Here is a 23,914-nt window from a genome sequence, read left to right on the forward strand (position 1 = left end):
GCGACACGGAATCGGAAACAGGCTCCAGGCTCTGAGCCATCAGCCCAGAGCCCGACGCGGGGCTCGAACTCACGGACCGCGAGATCGTGACCTGGCTGAAGTCGGACGCTTAACCGACTGCGCCACCCAGGCGCCCCGAAGGCAGCATTTTTTGATGGCAGTAGGATTAAGGTCCAGATATTTAAGTCCATTTGCAGTATCTGAATTCAGCCTTCATCTCTACTTCCATCGTACCCTGTACATAGACCTATGCCTCCCTATCTTCTAATCATACCGAGCTACCCTTTTTCTCAAATGTGCCAAGTACATTTAGCATCATCTGTGATTTTGACTGAATTTTGTCTTAAGCAAGAAAACTCATCTCTGTCTGTTGTAACTGATGAAATTCTGTTCAGCTTTCAATACAGTTCGACCATTAGCTCTTCTATATGGCTACTTCTCCCTACCAGATTTGGAACTAAGTATTTTCTTTGGTAAATCATCACTAAAGACAGACCGTAAGTTCCATTGGGGCAGGGACTTCTTTTTTTTTTTTTTTTTTTAACGCTTTGAGGTTTTGTTTAAATTCTAGTTAATTAACATACAGTATCATTGGTTTCAGGAGTAGAATTCAGTGATTCATCACTTACATACAACACCCAGTGCTCATCACAAGTGCCCTCCTTAATACCGAGCACCCATTGAGTCCATCCCCTGCCCACCTCCCCTCCAGCAACCCTCAGTTTGTTCTCTGTAGTTAAGAGTCTCTTATAGTTTTCCTCCCTCTCCTTTTTTTTCTTTCCTCTATGTTCATCTGTTTTGTTTTTTAAATTCTACATGAGCGAAATCATATGGTATTTGTCTTTTTCTGACTGACTTATTTCACTTAGCATAATACACTCTAGTTCCATCCACGTCATTGCAAATGCAAGATTTCATTCTTTCTCTTTTTAGAGCTGAATAATATTCCATTGTATGTGTTTATCATATCTTCTTTATCCACTCGTCAGTCGATGGACAGTTGGGCTCTTTCCATAATTTGGCTATTGTTGATAGTGCTGCTATAAACATTGGGGTACACGTGTGTCTTCGAATCAGTATTTCTCTATCCTTTGGACAAATACCTAGTAGTGCAATTGCTGGGTCATAGGAGACCTCTACTTTCTAGCAGCCAGGGAAGAAGCTCTTAAGTAATAGTAGGCACTCAGATGTTATTACAGCATGATTGTCATGATAATTTAAACAGTTTAGCCCACTGGTCTTATTTGGGTTTTTTGTTTGTTTATTTTTTTGCTTTAGTGACAATAAAAATTATCAGGATTCAGAGATTCAAGGAAGATTTAAGATGCTGGTTTTGAGACTTAAGATATGTTTTCTCTGTAACCTATTTTCTCATAAGTGACAAACTACTTAAAAAGGGGAAGAAAGGGAATGAAAGGAGAGAAAATAAGTCAGTGGCCCACATGTCAGAGCCAAAAGAAGGTGAGGGCAGGAGATGGGGCTAGAGTAAACCTGTAAGAATTTAAGACCTAAGTAAAAGAAAATGAATTTTTTCATTTTTCCTTTTTTTGTTGTTATTTGCTTGCTTGCTTGCTTGTCTGTTACCAGGAAGGATATTTACTTTAAGCTTTTTTTTTTTTTTTTTTTTTTTTTGCTTAGGAATATGACAAATGATAAAATTACATATGGTGCTGAGAATAAGGCAGATACAAGGTATTGTGGGTTCTTGAAAGTTTTAAGGATTGAGGGGCCCTAATTTTTTTTTTCAAAATTATTTGCAAGCTTAAATATATGGTTCGTCTGCATCTTCAGACCTGTGTCTAAATGGTGTGACCAAAAGCTGATGTTTAAAACCCACCCTCTCCAAAAAGTCTTGCCTAATGACACAAATCCCCCCATTACCACTGCCATTTAATTATGCCCTATTACCCCCATATCTTGTGTTTACAAGATAATATGTATTAATGTATTGTTTATTCTCTGCACTAGAACCTTATCTATGCATATATCCATGCTCCCTAGCTTGTTTCTCACTTAGAAATTAAGACCGAGGCAAATTCTGCCAGCTTTCTATATAGCTCAGGCTTACATCTAGGTAAAATATCTATTAACTAAATACTCAATTCCTTCTTAAAGTTCATAATTAAAACCATAGCTTCATCATTATCAAAAGCTATTTTGAAAGCTCACCAAAAGAATAAGTTGTGTTTATCATTGTTATTTTTGTCATTATTACTATTACTTGACATTTTAGAGCTTCTTAGCTTTTATATTAGATTCTAACATACAAAATATTTATTCTCTTTTATAAAACATTCACAAATTCTTGGATTCATAAATAAAGTTATTCAAGGTTATGATAAGGTACTCCAAAGGCACTGAAAGGGGCCCTCATCTAAGTTTTTTTTTTTTTTTTTTTTTTTTTTTTAGCTATGAGTCATTTAAAGATGCAGGATATAGGTTTACCATAGTTTTATGCACTGGCTTTTTCTTTTGTGGTTCTGAATACGAATTCAGTTGAGACTTAAAGAAACAGGAAGATATTTTGATTTGAGAGCTATACGAATTCACAAGGGAAGGAGTTTGGTTTCTTCTCTACTTTGTAATGCAAAGAAGTGCATTCCACAAAATCAGATGAAACAAGCCATTAATTTGACAGTCTCAGTCCTCATAGCCCTATTGATTCAAAAAGCTGAAAACAGTTATGGAGGCTTATTGGCTCCAATTAGGCGTCATGAAGCTTGAGGTTAGAAGAAATGAGTGTACTGGGAGGAGAATCATTCAGCAGCAGAATCCTTCTTAACATTGTATCATGAATGGGTATAAAATCTTAGTCTCCTGTTATTTTTGTACTTTTTCATTTATTGATTATCTTTATGGACCCGCTGCAGAATGTCTAGAGTCTCATTTCAAAGCTAATTGTGTCATCTTTTGGGTTACCTTCAGGGAAGAACAGATATTTGTCTTATCTTGGGAGGTATTTTATGACAGTAAGCTCAAGAGCTTCCTTGAAGTCTTGTTTAGATGTTCTCAAGGAATATTTTCAATGCCTTCTATATAATTATTATGCACATGGAAATGCCGCAGGATATACTCTACTGATGGCTTCGTCGATATAGACTCCATAGATATAAACTTATTTTAGCACGTGCATCATGTTGCATGGAAATAACTCCTCTTGTTAGACATGTGTAACATTTTTTTTGCCCTTATCAATAAGAAGCCTAGCTAACGCTCATGACCGCCCTTAGTGCATATAAATAATATATATCCGCAATATTGTCCTTTAATGTTAAGATCTTAGTAAATAGTGCCACAAAAAAGAAGAGTCAGGGAGGAAATGGTATTCACCTTTTTAAAAACGATGTCTAACGAAGCAATAGAATGTTATTTATAGCTGCTATTATGAAAGACCAATGTTTCTTCAACTATTCCTTTCAGAATATCCATTTTTTGTCCGTGTTTTACCTTAGCGGTAGAAAAGTGATTTTTCCTCTCAAGGATCACAATGTATATATATCTCAAGATAACTTTTCATATGTAAGCAAATGACAGGAAGAGGTGTGGGGATGCTGATGAGGAAACACTTGACTGCTAGAATCAATTATCAGTTATAAAATCCTTGCTTATCATTCATTAACAAATCCTAAGCTGGAAAACCTTTTGACCAGCCTGGCATTAGCCTAAATTTGGCCTTACAATGAATATAGACCCAACTGTAATAGAAGATGACTGTATTCCCAAGTATATTTAAAATAGGGAAAAATAAGATTATTATAATAAATCTAACATCACAGCATCCAATTCACGGAGCTTAATTATGACACTACTAAATGTGAAAATCTATTCAGCGCTAGGAACACTTTTCACATTACATTCACGCTAAAGATTGGCTGTTAAGAGCTCATTACTGGTATTTTTCTAAAGAGTGGTTTATTAAACACAGTTACCTAATAAGCATCTTTGGTCGTGCAAATTGCTGAAAACAGTAATGAGTCTGATTAGACTTCATTTCAATTACGACAGCTTGTCTAGAAAAAAATATATATACATATACATATATATTTCCTTGGTGCCTCAGAATCTGGCTACAAGACACTGGAGAGTTTAAAAAATAAAAAGCCATCTCTGTATTTCCTTTCCACGGTTCACTAATGAAGAGAGAATTGTCCAAGTCATCATCCAATTTACACACTGGAAAGCTGGACGGACAAAGTGGAGTCACAATCATGTTTGCTTAAAAACAGCAAAGGCTGTCTTGACTAATATGTCTAAATAAGGTCACCTTTAGTTTCTCTCTGGGTTTTTTTTTTTTCCTTAGGAATATAAAGCTATAAATGAGGTGGAGACTTAAAAATGATTCATTCTTATTTGGCTTGTGGAGGTTATTCTTCAGATTAATAGGCTCACCTTTCAATTACATTTTATCCATGGATCTTCTGCTTAAAATCATAACAATACAGGAAGCTGTTGGACTGTGCATGCTAATTATCAGGCCGATTGTTTAAATACATATATGGGAGGGGAAAAAATAAAAGAAACCTAGCTTTATGAACGTGCACGAATATTTCAGAAAGTGTAAAGAAATGTTCATTAGACACTAAACTTGATTTTGATATTTAAAAAAAGTGCGTTATTTAGCTGCACTGAACAGCTAACCTCCTATTAAATCATGCCTGAATATTACTGCTTAAATTGAAAGAAAAAAATTGTTAATGTAAAAAGCCTTTAAGTGATTAAGCTGTCACTGCTGTCATTCGGGTACTCTAGTAACATTTTAATGCTTCTGGGAGCTATGGCCAGGGATGCAATGCACTATTTTATGCTATATTCTCTGAATAGATTTCTTTTTTAAAGTACAATATCATTTGACACTGAACAGGATAAAATAATTTCACGGGTAAAACAGGAAAACAATGGCTGAATGAAGAAGCATTTAAAAAACGGAGGGCATAATAAAACATCTTCACCTGAAAAACTTCACAAGTTAGCTAAGTGATCAGGTAATGGCCGTGAGACGCAAGGCAAATATAAATGAATGCTCTTGTAGGCATCTGGATGCTTTCAAAAAGATTTACTTAAAAGGAGACCAGTTCAGGTATGTCATTTTAATGAGAAAGGAATGTTCTTAGACTTATGATTCATCATTACTTTTATGAATTCTCTATTCTGTTTAAAAACAAAAAAAAATTCTATAGAAAACACAAAAACGCTTCTAAATTAATAACTGGGGTGCTTTCTTATATAAACCAATGGTTACAGATTTTAATTAATTGCTTTTCAAGGATTTTTTCTAACATTTCCTGGAAAATGATTCTAAAATGCGTCTCAACTATACTTCAGTTAAAAAATGATTTTATTTTTTGTATTCAACTGAGAAAATGTATTAATATGTAATAAAATTGTTATTAGATTTCCTTTTTGAAAAAGACATTACACATGTAAACCCAGAGCTCCTTGAAAGTGAATGCTCAATTAAGGAAGAGCGTTCATAGTATAATTTGGGATAAATAAAAGTTTAAGTTTTATAAATATGGAAACTTTTTGAGGTATATGACTTGGTTTAGGCCATAAATAATAAATAACTAGCTAAAGAAAACCTTAAATATGCTTAAACTTGTGATTGAAAATATGCTCTCCACATTTGTTAAATCATTTAGCATGAACTTCAGATTCTGAGATTATTGATAGGAAAGCAGACGATTTTTAGGATAAAAGCAAGCTGAAAAATCTCTTTTCTTTCTCTGTCATTTTCCTCCTGTTTTCTCTGTATCTTCTCTGTAACTACAGACATAATACTTAAATACACACCCACATACACACAGGCACCTAGATTTGATTTTTCTGGGTAGCCTACCTGGATCACCTGCAGGTTCTGGTTTTCCTCTTGTTTAGGGACATTGTGCAACTAGGGAGCAGGAAGATTTGACTCATTTACTCTTTCAACATAAGCAACTAAAACTAGCAAATTTATTTATTTATTTTTATTTTATATAATTAAAAAAAATTTTAATGTTTATTTATTATTGAGAGACAGAGACAGGCAGAGAATGAGCATGGGTGGGGGGGAGGGTGGGGGTTGTGGGCAGAGAGAGAGGAGGAGACACAGAATCCGAGGCAGGCTCCAGGCTCTGAGCTGTCAGCACAGAGCCCGATGCGGGGCTCGAACCCACAAACCGCGAGATCATGACCTGAGCCACCCAGGCACCCCTATTTTATATACTTTTTAAGTTTTATTTGAGAGAGAAAGAGAGAGAGAGAGAGAGAGAGAGCGCGCGCGCGTGCGCGAGCCAGTGGGGGAGGGGAAGAGAGAGAGGGAGAGAGACAGAATCCCAAACAGACTGCACTGTCAGCATGGAGCCCAGGTCAGGACTCCATCTCATGACCTGAGCTGAAGCCTGATGCTTTACCAATTAAGCCACCCAGGTGCCCCAAAACTAGCAAATTTGAAAATAAGTTTCTTTCATTGTGATTGAACACTGGGCATCCTATGTAAGTGACGAATCTCTAAATTCTACTCCTGAAACTAGTATCACACTACATGTTAACTAATTAGAATTTATTTTTTTATTTCATTTTTTAATGTTTATGTATTTTTGAGAGAGAGAGAGACAGAGCTCTAGTGGAGTAAGGGCAGAGAGAGAGAGGGAGACACAGAAACTGAAGCAGGATCCAGGCTCCAAGCTGTCAGCATAGAGCCCAACACGGGGCTCGAACCCATGGACCATGAAATCATGACCTGAGCCGAAGTCGGATGCTTAACCTACTGAGCCACCCAGGTGCCCCCAATTAGAATTTAAATAAAAACTTGCAACGTTAAAAAAAATGTTTATTTCAAATTATCTGCTAATTTAAAAATGCAACTGTTCTCTCCCTTTTCCTTAAAATAGTAACAAATACCGTATGTAGCTTATCCATATCTTAAGGAGGCCAATAAAGTAGTTTATTATAGGTAAGAAGTATACAATTGTCATATTGATTACGTCATATAGAAGCAACATCCTTACAGCTTTTAACTCTAAGGGCAGTATCGAGAGCAAATTTATTCTTAACTGCTGTATTAGAGACAAAAGTAAGTCATATTTATTCACAACCGAAGAGAGATTGGAATTGATTGTAGAATTATAAGCAAAAGAAAGGATATGTATTTCATGTGGTTAATGTCACTGGACTAATCATTCTTTTAAGTTTATTTATTTATTCTGAGAGAGAGAGAGAGCGAGAGCGAGAGCGAGAGAGAGAGAGGCAGAGAGAGAGGAAGAGAGAGGATACCAGGCAGACTTCGGCACCTACAGTGCATTGACTCAAAGTCAGGAACCCTGAGATCATGACCTGAGCTGAAACCAAGAGTCAGAGGCTTAACTGACTGAGCCACCCAGGTGCCCCCTAGACCAGTCACTTTTAAAAATTCAGCCAAGGCCTAAAGTTTTCTATTTTGTTTTGTTTGGGTGTAATGGCATTGTCTATTGTAACAGTAAATGAAATGAAATACTGTGTAGTTACATACTGTCAGAGGGAACATGATCAAGATAGAATCTGAAGAAACAATTTCCTTACTTATGGTCCCTCCTATTGTTAGCATTTCCCCAAGGCTAGGTTGTTGGGCACCCCCACCAGGACAGGAAATGCCACTTTCTTTGAGGATGCTGCTATCCTCTCTTCCACTTCTGTCTCATTATGTAGCATTCTTTGTTTTTACAAATGGAAGAGCCAACGGCGCTAATGACTGGACTGTCATTCACACTGCACTTTTAACAACGTTCTGTTTATCTGGAAATTAGAGCATCCTAATTATAGGTGGTGCTCAGGTTTATTTCACCAGACCATAGAATGGGGCCTCGGTGGGGAGAACAGAGACATAAGGAGAATAGTGTTATGAGCCAGAGCTCTTCATGGACCATGTTGATTGTATTCGAAAGCAGTTTATCTTCATACGTTGTCTTATATGGAAGAAACAACCCTAAACCTACCTAAACTCATTTCATATGTAGCTTTTTCCACTGCCTTCAGATCAAAGTTATTTTCTTCAGGCTGGACTAAATTATACACAGGTCCCTGGAGTGAAGGACACTGAATTAATGCACTATGTCACCCAGCCCTGACTATAGAATATTTTTATCAAAGTCCAAGACACTATTTTGCTATTGCATTAAAAATTAATGCCCAGATTGCCAAAAAGAGAAAAAATGCATAAATAACCTAAACAAATTTTGTCTGAGCTTTGCACACTGTAGAGTCACCTTAAGCAGAGTTTTTAAGGAGAACGGTTGAAGAGTTGTATGCGTATATGTAAGTAATAGTCTACTTCTTTGTCTAATTACGAGAGAGCCCTCAGTCTTAAATAAGCAGTCTCAGTGGTCTATTTTGTTTTATGTAAACTGTCTTTTTAGAGTAAGGTTCCAGAGGATCACAGAAAAAGAGGATGAATACAAATTGCACCTTGCACAATGTCGTGGGGCTTGAGAGATTCTGAAATTTGTTTATGACCCATGTCAGCATGGTGTGTTGAGCAAAAGTGAATACAGTTCAGTTTAAATATAACTAAATTGAGCTCTGCATTTATATACTTGAAATAGAATACACATGTGCAAATAACTATTTAGAAATAGCCGTATGTGCGCATAATGATTAACATAACATTTTAGGATCGTGACCAAGGAAATTAACCAGCCGTGTCATAATTCAAGGTTGGTACCATGCTCTGTTTGTGTTAACTGAACGTGCAAATTTATTGTATATGGCACAATGGTAACTTGAGAATCAATTGAAATCACCTCAGACTTTTAGGACAATGGTAATGTTGCCTCGGCAGAGACCTTTGTAAAAATAAAGACTCAAAACACGTAGAAAATGCACAATACTTTTGGCGTGTGGCTTTCTCTTTCTGGATCGACCATACAGGCTGGCTACTATGAATCTAGCATGGGGCTTTCAGGTTGTGTTAACCCCGTTTATCCCCGCACGCTACACAGCTCACCTGTTATTTACACACATAAGAGGGTTGATACCGCAGAACAAGGGGAGTGCTCTGTTGTGACACAGAACATACATATTCATTAGCCCGGCAGTCCCTATGGACATATGTGGTATGTCCTGATGATCTTTGTATGACAAAAAGAACTGGGGGGAAGGGTAGATGGCTGTAATGGATTGAAAACGTATATGGGGAAAGGGAAGAGACAGCATGAGCGATGAAAGGCCATAAAGGAACATCTTTAAAGGTTAACTACAAAGCACTATTTGAGCTGGTTACAAATTGTCTAAAAACATTCACAGAGGTAGAATAAACAAAGTATTTGACTTAACATGGAAAAATCAGTCCTCTTGCCTAGTAACCCTCAAACTCTTTCCCTGGCAAGAGTTGATGACACCTGACACTAAATACTAAGATTCAGAGTATGAATCATGTGTATATTTTAAATTGCGTGTATATGCAGGCGCCCGGGTGGCTCAGTCAGTTAAGCGTCCAACTTCGGCTCAGGTCATAATCTTGCAGATCGTGAGTTCAAGCCCCACATCGGGCTCTCTGCTGTCAGTGCAATGCACTGTCTCTGGTTTAGAACTTCTGTCTCTGTCTCTCTCAAAACAAACAAACAAACAAACAAAAAAACAAATTGCATGTATATGCATAGCCTTGTGTTCTTGGGAATTACTTTTGGTAATACACTTTTAGATTATACACAGACTTTTCGACACTGTTCCTTTACTTAGATTAGTACTCAAAAAATTTTACACAGAAACTTTTGTAAAACCCAGCCCTTGGGGCGGGGCGGGGAAGGGGAACCCAAATGAATGAACAAACAAAAACTCTACATTTATAATTTTAAAATATATGGATTTGATGTGAGCATGATTATATGTTTATTTGAAAACTCGGACTTGAGTTTTGGAAATGTTAGGACCTCACAGGGAAAAAAAAATTAATTGAATTATGTTTATGATTTCCTGGGCTGCTTCAAGAGATAGGCTGTCCATCCTGATCATATATTGAATGTAAACTCAGTGGACTAAATGTGTCTTTCTTTCATCAGGGTAAGTTGCTTTGCATAAGTGCTCATGCATTCATCCTCATAAGTGTAAGCCATCCTCTTATAAACATCTTATATGTTAAAAATGATGACCTATCAGACCAACACATAACAAGTTTCCTCCTCAGTATGAAATATTGGCAAAATAGTCATTTTTACATTTGGCCATATTTCGTTGCTATGAAGAAAATGTAATATATTTTAGGGACACTGATTCAGATCATAAGCCACACACAAATTTAACGGAAGGGCGGGGTATATATCATTCTAGTCCCAGTCACGATGCCCATAACATTGAATACCAGTTCTTACTATGTCCCAAATGATGATACGTAGAACAAGATCGGTTGCTTACGCAGATACCAGCCATGCAACGACTTTCCGTAAAGAAATAAGAAGCGTAACTTTGGAGTAACTTAAACAGTATCTCAAAAGTCGTACTCATGACTGACTAATAGGAGAAGCTCTACAATTAAACGGAGCTTTGGTTTGTGGTATCAGAACCTATGGCATATTCAAAGGAGCATATTAGGAATGGTGGGGCTTGACATAGGGAAGACAGCGAGAAAAAGCATCAGACACATCAGAGCACAGGGGGAAACACTAAAATAAACGGCAACGTGGAAACCAGCTTTTTAAGAAACCGTTATTCATTATTCTACACTGCTGTCCTAACGATACTGAATCAACAAGAAAAATATCCATTACTTTCCTTGCGTTTTGATTAAGGGGACAGGAATGCATATAATAAACAGTGTGTAAGAATTTTCTTTTCTTTTTTTTTAAATTTTTTTTCAACGTTTTTTATTTATTTTTGGGACAGAGAGAGACAGAGCATGAACGGGGGAGGGGCAGAGAGAGAGGGAGATACAGAATCGGAAACAGGCTCCAGGCTCTGAGCCATTAGCCCAGAGCCCGACGCGGGGCTTGAACTCCCGGACCGCAAGATCGTGACCTGGCTGAAGTCGGACGCTTAACCGACTGCGCCACCCAGGCGCCCCAGAATTTTCTTTTCTAAAGATACTACTTGTTTGGGGGCCTGGGTGGCTCAGTCAGTCCAGCGGCTGACTCTTGATTTCGGCTCAGGTCATGATCTTGCGAACCTGAGGTCAGGCTCCGCAACGGACTCCGTGCTGACAGCGCGGAGCCTGCTTGGGGTTCTCTCTCTTTCTGTCTGTCCCCCCTTGTTTTCTCTCTCTCTCTCTCTCTCAAAATAAATAACTAAACTCAAAAAAAAATAAAGATACTACTTGTTGAAATTTTAGAACCGCATGCTTGCTAGTTTTCAAGAAAACGTACTTAAGTATAAAAGCTGAAGCTTGAAGCGTCAGAGTGAAGTCATAAATTTGGTTGTTTATGTGACCAATAGGCACCATAAAAATACCCGATGTTTTACTAGGGAGTGGGGCCACCATGACACAGGGGAGAGGGCATGCCATGTCCAAAGTGGGCAGCTGGGCCTCAGATTCAGCCAGGTAAGAATGAGATCTAGTGATACATAAGATCATTCAGTTTGTCTTGAAATGATAGAAAATATGGAAATACAGATTCTTTTTAAAAAGTTCACTGACTTTTAAAACCCTGTGCTTGGGGGCGCCTGGGTGGCTCAGTCGGTTGAGCGGCCGACTTCGGCTCAGGTCATGATCTCGCGGTCCGTGAGTTCGAGCCCCGCGTCGGGTTCTGTGCTAACAGCTCGGAGCCTGGAGCCTGTTTCCGATTCTGTGTCTCCCTCTCTCTCTGCCCCTCCCCCGTTCATGCTCTATCTCTCTCTGTCTCAAAAATAAATAAACGTTAAAAAAAATTAAAAACAAAAACAAAACAAAAAAAACCCCTGTGCTTGGCCAAAGAAAAGACGGTTGCAGGCTGTATGCTGCCCCCAGGCAGTCAGGTGGCAGTGTCTCTACATTAGAGGTGAGGTATTGGAACTGTACTTATCAAGGACCATTTAGCCAGAAATGCGTCCGTGGTTGTTAGAAAGGATCGCTTTATGCAAATATGGTGAAATGGGAGGAGGGAGTGATTTGCTTCAAAATGTATTATCATTCGGAGTCTTGAGGTGTGAAAGTGTGATTTAAGGAGAAAAATCATTTGACAGTATTGCTGTGTAATTAGAACGTCTGATTTTGAGGCTGCAGGTTTTGAGATCATTTTTAACTGGATTAAAAACCTCTAAGTACTTTATTTCTTAGCCGTGGTCTCTACCATGTTGAGGAACATTTAAAATAAATAAAATACTAGGAAAACATTTGGAATTGAAAACATTTGAATTTCTGACACTGTTTTTGTAAGATCATGCTCTGTGTTTTGCTGAGTGTGAAAGAATTGCTATACCTTTCTTGTAGCCCACATTCCCACTGGAAAATTTCCTTTTCAGGAGCTGTCTTGAGGTTGAAGAAAAAGTGGTTTATAAATTCTAAGAGTGGTTTTACTTTTTTTCTGTCTAGTCAGTTTTGTTTTGTGTTTAATACACTTGTATTATTTTTCAAAACCAAAGAATAGTAAGAAATATTTGTATAGCAGTTCACAGCTGGAAAACATTTTCATGAATATTATTACTTTAGGTAATCTTATTAGCAATCCAGTAGGATATATGATACCATTACAGTTCACGTTTTATAGCTGAGAAAAGTGAGTTTGATGTGCTTAAGTGACTTCACCAAGATTAGTTCAATTAAGTGATGGTTTGAGCAAAGCCAGTGGTCTGGCTCTCACACTCAGGATGCTCACCCTTCCAACAAAATTCTTCAACCTTCTTTATGTTTTCTTCAGTCCCTTTCTGTGCCAACCATCCAGGCAATGCCTCCAAATAAATGCTGTGTTAGGCAAAATAGTTTTCAACCCCACAGGGCACCATAGTAAGTGAAGTACCAAACTATAGCAGACACTGTCTGGATTGGGGAGTAGGTCACTTTTTACAGTTTCCTTAATCTCTAAAATCAAAGAGAATTTAGAATGCGAAGTTACAAAGACAGAAAGCTGAAAAAGTTTCATTGTCTGAGAAACAGATCCCCTTGACTTAAATTCTTAGCATTGAACCACAGGCTTTATACACAGTGGGCCCTCAAGTGGTTGAGTAAATAAAATGAACAGTCCCTAAGGACTTCTGATTTTGGTGTCCTGAAGATGAAACCAGACTAAACAGATTAAAGAGAACATACAGTTTCTGTGCTCCGCCTCTCACTTTCCCCCAGCTGTTACTTTTAAATATGACATCACATTTTCAGACTGGAATTAACAGGAAACGGACTGAGGAAGATTTCAGATCATATGGGTTATACAGAGAATACCATGTACTGTTGGCCTCTTGGCTTATGAGGGCGAGGCCACAAAAGGAGAATCCTGCCGGGTCTGCTCAAACATTTCATTTGGTCATCGCTCCCCCTGAAGAATCATGATAAGGAGATCCTACATGGAGCCAGTTTTCAGTACCAGGACGTTAGTAGGTGCTCTCTCGCGAAGCTTATCACTGCATACTATGCCCATATTTTTAGCCAATGAATTTGCTCCTCTCTTCCTGAAATTCGGAATGCTCTGTGTGTTAGTTCTGCTGTTCCTACCCAGGAGACGATGAATCTGTTGCATTATTAGGCAGAGGGGGCTGTAAACTGTTCTATTCGGGCTGACCCTTGGACAACTCAGGTGTCAAAAATCTGCTCATAACGTTTCATTCCCTGAAAACTGATAGCCTACTGTTAACCAGAAGCCTTACCATCAACATAAACAGCCAATGCAAACATATTTTGCATGTCATATGTATTATATACTGCATTCTTACGATAAAGTAAGCTAGAGAAAAGAAAATGCTATTGAGAAAATCATGGGGCTCCTGGGTAGCTCAGTCGGCTAAGTAACTTCTGCTCAGGTCATGATCTTGTGGTTTGTGAGTTCGAGCCCTGCATCAGGCTCTGCAGTGACAGTGCAGAACCTGCTTGAGATTCTCTTTCTTCCCCTCTCTCTCTCTCTCAAAATAAATGAACTTAAAAAAAAAGAAAATCATAAGAGAAAATACATCTACAGTATTGTCATGTACTTATCAAAAATATCTGCATGTAAGTGGACCCACATAATTCAAAGCTGTGTTGTTCAAGGATCAACTGTACTTTGTTATATTTACCCCAGGAGTGATTGTTTTCTAAAGAGAACATGGATAAATGCGGTATTAAATCATTTTTCAAAATGTATTTAAATAAATAATAATGAAAAGTTCAGAGGTACCATAGCCCAAAGGGTTGTAACAGGTGTAGTGACGCCAGGCAGGCCCGTGGGCACATCGTGCCGCAATCCTAGAGCAAGCAAGCCCTCCCTGCCTGCAGGTGTTTGCCTCAGGTCCCTGCCCTTAGGACTTCAACCAGAATTGCCCTTTGGGAACCTTGTAGAGAACGGCTCTTTTAGACCCGATGAACTGCTGAGCAGCATAGGTATGTTAGGTAGGGGTGGGGTGGGGTAGTGAGGGCCTGAGGTGACTATCTCCAGGAATGTATGCTAAAAATAGATTCCAGGGGGGCGCCTGGGTGGCTCAGTCGGTTAAGCGTCCCACTTCAGCTCAGGTCATGATCTCGCGGTCTGTGAGTTCGAGCCCCGCATCGGGCTCTGTGCTGACAGCTCGGAGCCTGGAGCCTGTTTTGGATTCTGTGTCTCCCTCTCTCTCTGACCCTCCCCCATTCATGCTCTGTCTCTCTCTGTCTCAAAAATAAATAGACGTTAAAAAAATTTAAAAAAAAATAGATTCCAGGGGCTTAGTCTTTTATTTCTGATTTCCTCCCATCCTGAAAGTTGTTTTTATATCCTGCGTTTTCTCTGCATAACCGTTTCCTTATCATTTTGAAGCTATGACAGAGCTTTGAAGGGTGTCGCACTTGTTTTGTCTCAACAGAGTTCAAGAACAAAATGGAGCGAGTAAAGCAGTGAGGCAGCACTGTTTAGCAATTAAGCCTAAGTTATAAAGTGGTCAGGAATGATAAGAATGGGAAATGTTATCGCAACTGTCCAGTGTAATGGGAAATATAGGCTTGTTCATTGATATATACAGAGATTCCTCTTATAACAATAAAATAACAAAATGCTCGGGCTTTTTACAGTAGTATCAATCATTCTTGCATAATACTTATGTTAAAGTATCTTAAAAGCAATTTTCTTTAAATTACATATTTTAAAAACAAACGCGTTGCCTCGTGAAACTTGCCAGCCGTGGTAAGAATTTTCTGATCCTTTCAAAAACAAAAGCTGATGTTTTGGAACAACTCGTCAATTGTGTTGAAGAACTATTCTTTTTTTTCTACTTTCCTTTGTTTCCTGAATTTTCATGGTACCTAGTTAATAAGCTATTTCTAAACAGCAGTGGAAGTTCTTCTTCTGGAGTCATGTTTCTAACAATGGTGAAATAGTATTGTTTCTGAGCTTTTTCTCTTCATGTTCCAAAGAGAAACCATCTGAAAGCTGTTTTTAAAGCCCATCTTATTATTTGGGTGCCAAGTTAAGTGACATACACGTGCTGCTTCCTACTCATGGACAACGGCAATACAATCAAATGGGGCATGCTTTTTTGTTCAAAGAACATTTGGCTCTACAGTTTGCTTCTATTTCACATCAGAAACATCACCGTCGATAAACGGAACAATAATAACAGCAACACAAACAGGCTTGGCTCGCCTTCCAATTATTATTAAAATTCAAGAAACTGATGAAAAAGTTCTTTGTGCTCCCAAGGCCAGGACAGTCTCCTGAACGCTGGCTTCTTTAGCTGCCACTAAGAACTAGCTCATGGTTAACTATGAACTTACACTTTCAGGTAATATTAATGCTTTTAAAACACAGGGTAAGTACTCATGTTCCAAGGGATGTGATGTGAATGATTCTGATCTCTTAAGGTTATTTCATCAAAGCTCACTCTTGCCTTTTGCAGCCCTGCTAAGGTTACTGTCCTTTAGTATGCATCAACAGATAAACTTTCAATCATCTTGGAAAGCACATCCAAAAATAGCATGAGAATCAAAAGGCAATGGTATATCTGGTAATTGTCCCAAATGAATAATTTTGATAGGATTTTTTTTTAATTTCGGATGAAACAGAAACCTTAGGAAATGTATTCGTTTTGCTAGAGTTAAACTCTGCAGACGTACCCAGTGAAAATGACCAACCTACTTTATTTCAACTTGATATTCCTTTCTTTTACCGTGATCATAACTTACTAAAATCATTTTTTGCACATTTTGAATAAATGAATCATTTACAAGAAAAAAAATGTAAGCCAATAAGGTGGAAGGATGCCCTTTTTTGTTTTTTAAATAATGATTCTAAATCTAGAGCATTTCGTTGTTTTTAATGGGCTTTTATCATGTATGTTGACTAATGCCAACAATGGCTGAGCTCAGCTAACTGAAAGGAACCCATGCCTTACAGCGCACGTGCATGTGTGTGCATGTGCATGTGTGTGCGTGTGTGTGTGTGTGTGTGTGTGTGTGTGTGTGTGATGTTGTGTTTGTGGTAAATTCCATTTCCCATGACTCCCAAAATATTTTCGGAGACCTCCTCTCAAGACATTTATTCACGTTTCTTCTGTATCAGTCTAATCAAATTTCCACTCATGGCACATGTGCCTTCTTATTTTCTCAACCCTGTATTTGATAATCTCTTAAAGAAAAAACCCTAATAGAAATCCCCTGGAAATAATTTACAGGACTAATGAATTTGTAGGTCTTTTAGACAGTTCTACATTACAGTCACATTAATATTCTTTCCTTTTTTATAAGGCTTGAAGTAAATCCCATGACACTAGAAGAATTTAGATACTGATTACTTGCGATTGGTTCCTGGTGATTTGCTCTTAATAATTTCCAGTTGAATTTAATGAAAGTATGATTCCTGAAATGCTGCTTCATTAAAATTGCATCTTTTCCCCTTTAAGTGTGGTTTCAGTCATTTCACCCATTCTGCGATGTGTTTTCCTGCCCCCCCCCCTCCGCCCCGCGCCCGTTAAAAAGAAATGATTGAGAAAGCAGAGACAATTAAGAATATCACTTCAGTCCCTCCTAGAACTCACCCCCAGAGTTTCTCCGACTGAAATGATGCAAGCTGTACTTATCGGGATTTCACAATTTTTTTCCCCACCGATATTTTTTTTTTCATAGAGTTTTAAACGAGAAACACAGGAAGATTTGGGAGGAGTAAGGGAAAGGAAAGTGAAGAAAGAATCTGTTGCATCTGCAGGAGAAGTAGAAGGTCTTTTGTATTTTTATTAAAAAAAAAAAAAGCGAGAGCTTGATTAAGTTATACCGTGCAGCATTCAGACTTAATTTAACTGAGATGGTGATTTGCAAATGAATATCTACATGGATCCTTTTTAAAAATCCAAATGCAAATGAGTACAACTGCAGTAAAATATATTTGCAAATGAATCCTGTTGCTTTATTCATTTATTGTGTAATTACTGCAATCCTTCCCACCTTGTTTTCAGTATTTCTTAATCATTAAGTCGGAAGCATGACAGCAGTGCCAGCCCTGGCATGATTCTCTTTGACTAAAACCTTGTAAATTAACACAATTAGCACAGCATCATCCTGCTAATTAACTTCCAGTGTCTGGTGCAGTGGTTTTGCAAACAAGGAAGAGGGAGTCAGAAGGGAATCAACATGCCATTCTGTTACCAAACTCTGTGCTGTGTTCAGTTTAGCTCAGCAAGTCAAAGCTGGCCATGTCAGAAGCCAGAGTCAGGGAATGAAGAGCTAAAGGGGTTGGAAAAGGAAGGCAGAAGGGGGTCGGAGCTGTCAAAATAGACTGCAGTAATTCAGAAGGGAGCTGATGCCACAGATGCTTCACTTAGACCAGGCCTCCTCTTTATCCAGGAATCTCTGCCAGAGGGCATAAGACAGTTCACAAAATTCACTTTGGGTAACACAAAGGAGATGAAGGAGGCCTACTTAATGTAGCTGGCCCAGAATAGGAAGTGTTGGAACCGAGCAGAGATTGGAATGGGGTGAGCCAGCCCTGGGAAGCAAAACAGGGTTCTGGTGCTCTCCTGTAACCAAGTCTATGTGAATCCCCGAGGGTACGTTATAAATCCCTTTGGGTGCGGGTTCCCTAATCTGTGAAATAAGGTCATTTCTAAGGTCTCTTTAAACTGTGAAATTCAAGTGATTCTCTGATTCTGAGCAAATACTCTTGCTTTACAGTTTGCTACTTAAGTCACCTTGCTTCAGTTAGTAATCTAGCAGGTGATAGAATTACCCATAGCATCTCATTATCTGGCTGCACTCTTTGAGTTTATGCCACACACTGCTTCCCACAGAAATGTAGAGAGAATCCAGATTCTCTCCCTGTTCTCTATTCTTATAAGAAACAGGTCCCTTTCACCTGTTTCCTTCCTCCCTCCCTCCCTTCCTCTCTTCCTCCCTCCCCCTTCTCTCTCTCTCTCCACACACAAACACACATAATAGGTATATGCATATATAAGTATATGTGCGTGAACATATACGTGTGTGTGTATATATATGCATATATATATGTAGGATATATATATATATATATATATATATATATTTGTAGGTATTTGTACGTGTGTGTGGATATATATGTGCATATGTATCCTCCCCTCTTAGCACTGGGAGACTGTAAAGCAGAGGGAAGGATTATAGGAGAAGGAGGGAGAACGCCAGCTGGAAGACCGACAGACAAGTGATGCTTGTTTTTTTTTCCAGAGACTCAACAACAGAACTGAGAGGCAGAAAGGAGCCAGTTGTAATTCATACCGAGTTGTAGGCTTTGTGCGATGAAAGCGATGGAGCGCTGCCTGGGAGATTGCTTTGCTGCACTCCACGAAGCAGATTTGAAACTGTCGTGGAGCACTTTAGATGAGAGTTGGATTATGGAATGACCTGCTATGTCTGTGTCATATTGTTCTGCGCAGGGAGCATTATACTGTGCTAACTAGGTGTTCAGTGCCAAATAAGAGAGGGGTCCTAGATGTGATCTGTCAGCTGTGTCTCATTTTTATATTGGTTAAAATATAAAACAGAAACTCTGATGTCAAGAGACGGAACAGCTAGCTATTGCACATGCTTAATAGTATCGCGTGCTAGATATTGAAAAGACATGCCTATTTCATTGTAAGAACCTGTGACTGAATTCTAATTTGACAGGAAGGTGTGTGTACATATATGTGCGTTCCTGCGTGTGGGTAGCAAGTAACTTGATAGGCTTCACAGAAGCAGATTTGCTTATTACTTAAAAGAAAAAAAAAAGGTCTTCTACAGAGTTCTTGTTTAAATTCGGTTTACTTTTGACACAGGACTGAACTTCGGTCCATTTTATTTATTTATTTTTTTAATTTTTTTGAGACAGGGAGAGACAGAGCATGAACAGGGGAGGGTCAGAGAGAGGGAGACACAGAATCTGAAACAGGCTCCAGGCTCTGAGCTGTCAGCACACAGCCCGACGCGGGGCTCGAACTCACGGACCGCGAGATCATGACCTGAGCCGAAGTCGGCTGCCCAACCGACTGAGCCACCCAGGCGCCCCAACTTCGGTCCATTTTAAAGCGTACCTACGGTACGGATCGTAAGAGATACGATGAACTGTGAGAATTCTTTATAATGTCTATGTCATTAGAGAGGAATAGGTAACGAAAGAAGTTGGGGGAAAGCTTTAACACTTCTGAGTATCTCCGTAAATTAACGTTTCTCCCCTCCTCGCCCTTTCCTCCCCAACCCCCCCCCCCCCAACCCCACAACCCTCAGGCTTGAAGATGCAGTGGACGCCGGAGCATGCCCAGTGGCCAGAACAGCACTTTGACATCACCTCAACCACTCGGTCTCCTGCCCACAAAGTTGAAGCCTACCGAGGTCATTTGCAGCGCACCTATCAGTATGCCTGGGCAAACGATGACATATCTGCTCTGACTGCCTCCAACCTGCTAAAAAAGTACGCAGAGAAGTATTCTGGCATCCTAGAAGGCCCCGTGGACCGGCCCGTACTCAGCAACTACTCGGACGCGCCCTCAGGGCTGGTGAACGGGCGGAAGAATGAAAGCGAACCCTGGCAGCCTTCCTTGAATTCGGAAGCGGTCTATCCCATGAACTGTGTCCCGGATGTCATCACGGCCAGCAAAGCCGGAGTCAGTTCGGCCCTCCCTCCGGCAGATGTCTCTGCCAGCATAGGGAGCTCTCCTGGGGTGGCCAGCAACCTGACAGAACCTAGCTACTCGAGTAGTACCTGCGGAAGCCACACCGTGCCCAGCCTTCACGCAGGGCTCCCGTCTCAGGAATACGCCCCGGGATACAACGGCTCGTATTTGCATTCGACGTACAGCAGCCAGCCGGCGCCTGCCCTGCCCTCACCTCACCCCTCCCCTTTGCATAGCTCCGGGCTCCTGCAGCCCCCGCCGCCGCCCCCCCCGCCGCCCGCCCTGGTCCCGGGCTACAATGGGACCTCTAACCTCTCCAGTTACAGCTATCCCCCCGCCAGCTACCCGCCTCAGACTGCCGTGGGATCTGGGTACAGCCCCGGGGGCGCGCCGCCGCCTCCTTCAGCCTACCTGCCTTCAGGAATCCCTGCTCCGACCCCTCTGCCCCCCACCACTGTTCCTGGCTACACTTACCAGGGCCATGGTTTGACACCTATCGCCCCCGCGGCTCTGGCCAACAGTTCGGCGAGTTCTCTCAAAAGGAAAGCTTTCTATATGGCAGGGCAAGGAGAGATGGACTCCAGTTACGGAAATTACAGCTACGGCCAACAGAGATCTACCCAGAGCCCCATGTACAGAATGCCCGACAACAGCATTTCAAACTCGAATCGGGGGAATGGCTTTGACAGAAGTGCTGAAACATCATCCTTAGCATTTAAGCCAACGAAGCAGCTAATGTCCTCTGAACAGCAAAGGAAATTCAGCAGCCAGTCCAGTAGGGCTCTGACCCCTCCTTCCTATAGTACTGCTAAAAATTCCCTGGGATCGAGATCCAGCGAATCCTTTGGGAAGTACACGTCGCCGGTAATGAGTGAGCACGGGGACGAGCACAGGCAGCTCCTCTCTCACCCGATGCAAGGCCCTGGACTCCGTGCAGCTACCTCATCCAACCACTCTGTGGACGAACAACTGAAGAATACCGACACGCACCTCATTGACCTGGTAACCAATGAGATTATCGCCCAAGGACCACCGGTGGACTGGAATGACATCGCTGGCCTCGACCTGGTAAAGGCCGTCATTAAAGAGGAGGTTTTATGGCCAGTGTTGAGGTCAGACGCGTTCAGTGGACTGACGGCCTCACCTCGGAGCATCCTTTTATTTGGGCCTCGGGGAACAGGCAAAACGTTACTGGGCAGATGCATAGCTAGCCAGCTGGGGGCCACGTTTTTCAAAATCGCTGGTTCTGGACTCGTTGCCAAGTGGTTAGGAGAAGCAGAAAAAATCATCCACGCGTCTTTTCTCGTGGCCAGGTGCCGCCAGCCCTCGGTGATTTTTGTCAGTGACATTGACATGCTTCTCTCCCCTCAAGTGAGTGAGGAACACAGTCCAGTCAATCGGATGAGAACGGAATTTCTGATGCAGCTGGACACTGTACTAACTTCAGCTGAGGACCAAATCGTAGTAATTTGTGCCACCAGTAAACCAGAAGAAATAGATGAATCTCTTCGGAGGTACTTCATGAAACGACTTTTAATCCCACTTCCTGACAGCACAGCGAGGCACCAGATAATAGTACAACTGCTCTCACAGCACAATTACTGTCTCAATGACAAGGAGTTTGCACTGCTCGTCCAGCGCACAGAAGGCTTTTCTGGACTAGACGTGGCTCATTTGTGTCAGGAAGCAGCGGTGGGCCCCCTCCACGCCATGCCAGCCACAGACCTTTCAGCCATCATGCCCAGCCAGTTGAGGCCCGTTACGTATCAAGACTTTGAAAATGCTTTCTGCAAGATTCAGCCTAGCATATCTCAAAAAGAGCTTGATATGTATGTTGAATGGAACAAAATGTTTGGTTGCAGTCAGTGATAACTTCTTTAAAAAAAAAATGTAATGAATGTTGGCACACACACATAAAACCTGCTACATAGGGTATAGAGCCCCTTTCCAGTAGTGTTTAAATCGCAAAGGGTACTGGGGAAGATGACGATTGCGTTGCATCTTTAGCGTCAGGGTAGATTTGGAGGAAAAACGCATCAGATGAGAGCTGCTGATTTGAAAGCCCCAGATGACAGAAAGCATCTGTTGATGCTCAGTTCAGTTCAAGCCAGACAACACTCACCAAGGAGCAAGGTGCAAGTGTGTTGATTTCAGAAGGACGTGAACCTTGTGTGTTGATTCCATTCTGCTGTTCTCGAGATTTAGTTGCTGTCAAGTGCCTGGAGTGGTGCTTTATTTTTTGTTTGCCTCACAATTACATTGGTGGCATGTGCTAATATAAAGAGCTTTAACTTCAAACATTATTGGACTAAAGAGATGAACGGTTGTGTTACGACAGAAAACCAGATTTTTGCCATTTTAAGAGCAACAGTATTCCTCAATCCTGTCTGTTCTGCAGTATTAAGCTAAGAACAGTTAAAACAGGGTAACGGTAATCTGGACCTTAATTTCTGCAGTTCATTTCTTTTAATGTTCTTGTCTGCAAAAACTCAGGAAAGCGATTGTGATTTGTACAGTACCTCAAAGGAATGTGTTGAAAGCACTATGTACTGCTGAGAGTAATGGGATAGGCTTCGATGTTACTTTATATTAAAATGTATGTTTACCTCAACAATTGGAAGATAGCAAGGAAAATTACTTTGAATGTATCCAGAAACATACTGACGTGTGATACAACTGAATATTTACGACTTAAAGTAGAAATGGAAGGATTTTTTTTAAAAAAGATTCTTTTACTAATTATGGGGAATAAACCAGAGCAGAATAGTTCTTTATGTCAAAAACTGCAAGAGTTCTTCGTACATTGCTCCTTGATAATGAAGTGAAAATGTTCTTAAAAGGTACACTGGTTAACGGAAAGCTACTTACTCAGTTTATGTTAGTACCTAGAACACTCAGCCACAAGACCTGTTTAGGACCCTGGAAGTCACAGTACCTAAAAACTAGGACTGCCTTTTACTGCATAGGGTGGTGGTGGTGTTGGTTTGCAAGTTCTCTCTTAAAACTGCTGGGAATGGTGTCATTCTATTCACTAATCTAGCTTATAGGCTTGTCGTGCTGTTTGATAGAATGCAGAAGATAGCAAGCAAAAACAAAGAAATAAATACAAAATCAACCAATCAACTTTATATATGTGTGTGTGTGTGTGTGTGTGTGTGTATATATATATATATATCCACAAAGAACATCTATATCCCCTCTCCTTTTTGACTGCTCTCTTCTCAGTGCAATTTTGCTTCTCATTTTGAAATCTTCTGGGCTATAGTGCTCCCACATTCATTTCTACCTCAGTTTTGTCACATTTCTCTTGGACAGTAAAGTAGAAAATCGGAAGTGGAGACACACACACACACACACACACACACACACGTGCGCACACGCATCTATACCTTGTCAAACTCGTTACTTTGTTTTCTCCCATCTTTTCCCATAAGTCTCGTCTCCAGAAACATCAGTCTTCATGCTTGCTTCTGCCTGAGTCCACCCCCACCCCGGCATATGTGGCATTTTTCTTAATTTTCCATTCTTCTCCTGCTCCCCACCAAGTTGTTCTTTGTATCCTTTAATGCTTTATGTGCAACTTTTCATCGATAGCTAACTGATGTTCGTTCGGCAGTGCCTCTGAACAGACAGTGTAGGCTGTAGCTTTCCAAAGCCGCTGCCCGTGCATAAGCAGAACAGCCTGGCTTTTTGAATGTATTTTTCCTGGGTTGTTTTTTTCCTTCCTTTTTTTTTTTTTTTTTTTTTTTTTTTTAGTTGAGAGATGCAGTAACAAAACTGTTGCAAAGCA

General features: G+C 40.3%; 1 protein-coding gene across 4 annotated transcripts in view; it reads left to right on the forward strand.

The window, feature by feature from the left end:
* The window catches only part of FIGN (fidgetin, microtubule severing factor), a 130,811-nt gene extending 107,128 nt beyond the window's left edge, over positions 1-23,683 (forward strand). For all 4 annotated transcript variants that reach the window (XM_047872070.1, XM_047872071.1, XM_047872073.1 and 1 more), the window contains one exon: positions 19,739-23,683. In XM_047872070.1, the coding sequence (XP_047728026.1) occupies positions 19,739-21,993 (2,255 nt within the window). In that variant the 3' untranslated portion in view covers positions 21,994-23,683. The remainder of the gene's footprint in view (positions 1-19,738) is intronic.
* The last annotated feature ends 231 nt before the right edge of the window (positions 23,684-23,914 follow it).

This window comes from Prionailurus viverrinus, chromosome C1 (genome assembly GCF_022837055.1).
Source record: "Prionailurus viverrinus isolate Anna chromosome C1, UM_Priviv_1.0, whole genome shotgun sequence".
Classification (NCBI taxonomy): Eukaryota; Metazoa; Chordata; class Mammalia; order Carnivora; family Felidae; genus Prionailurus; species Prionailurus viverrinus.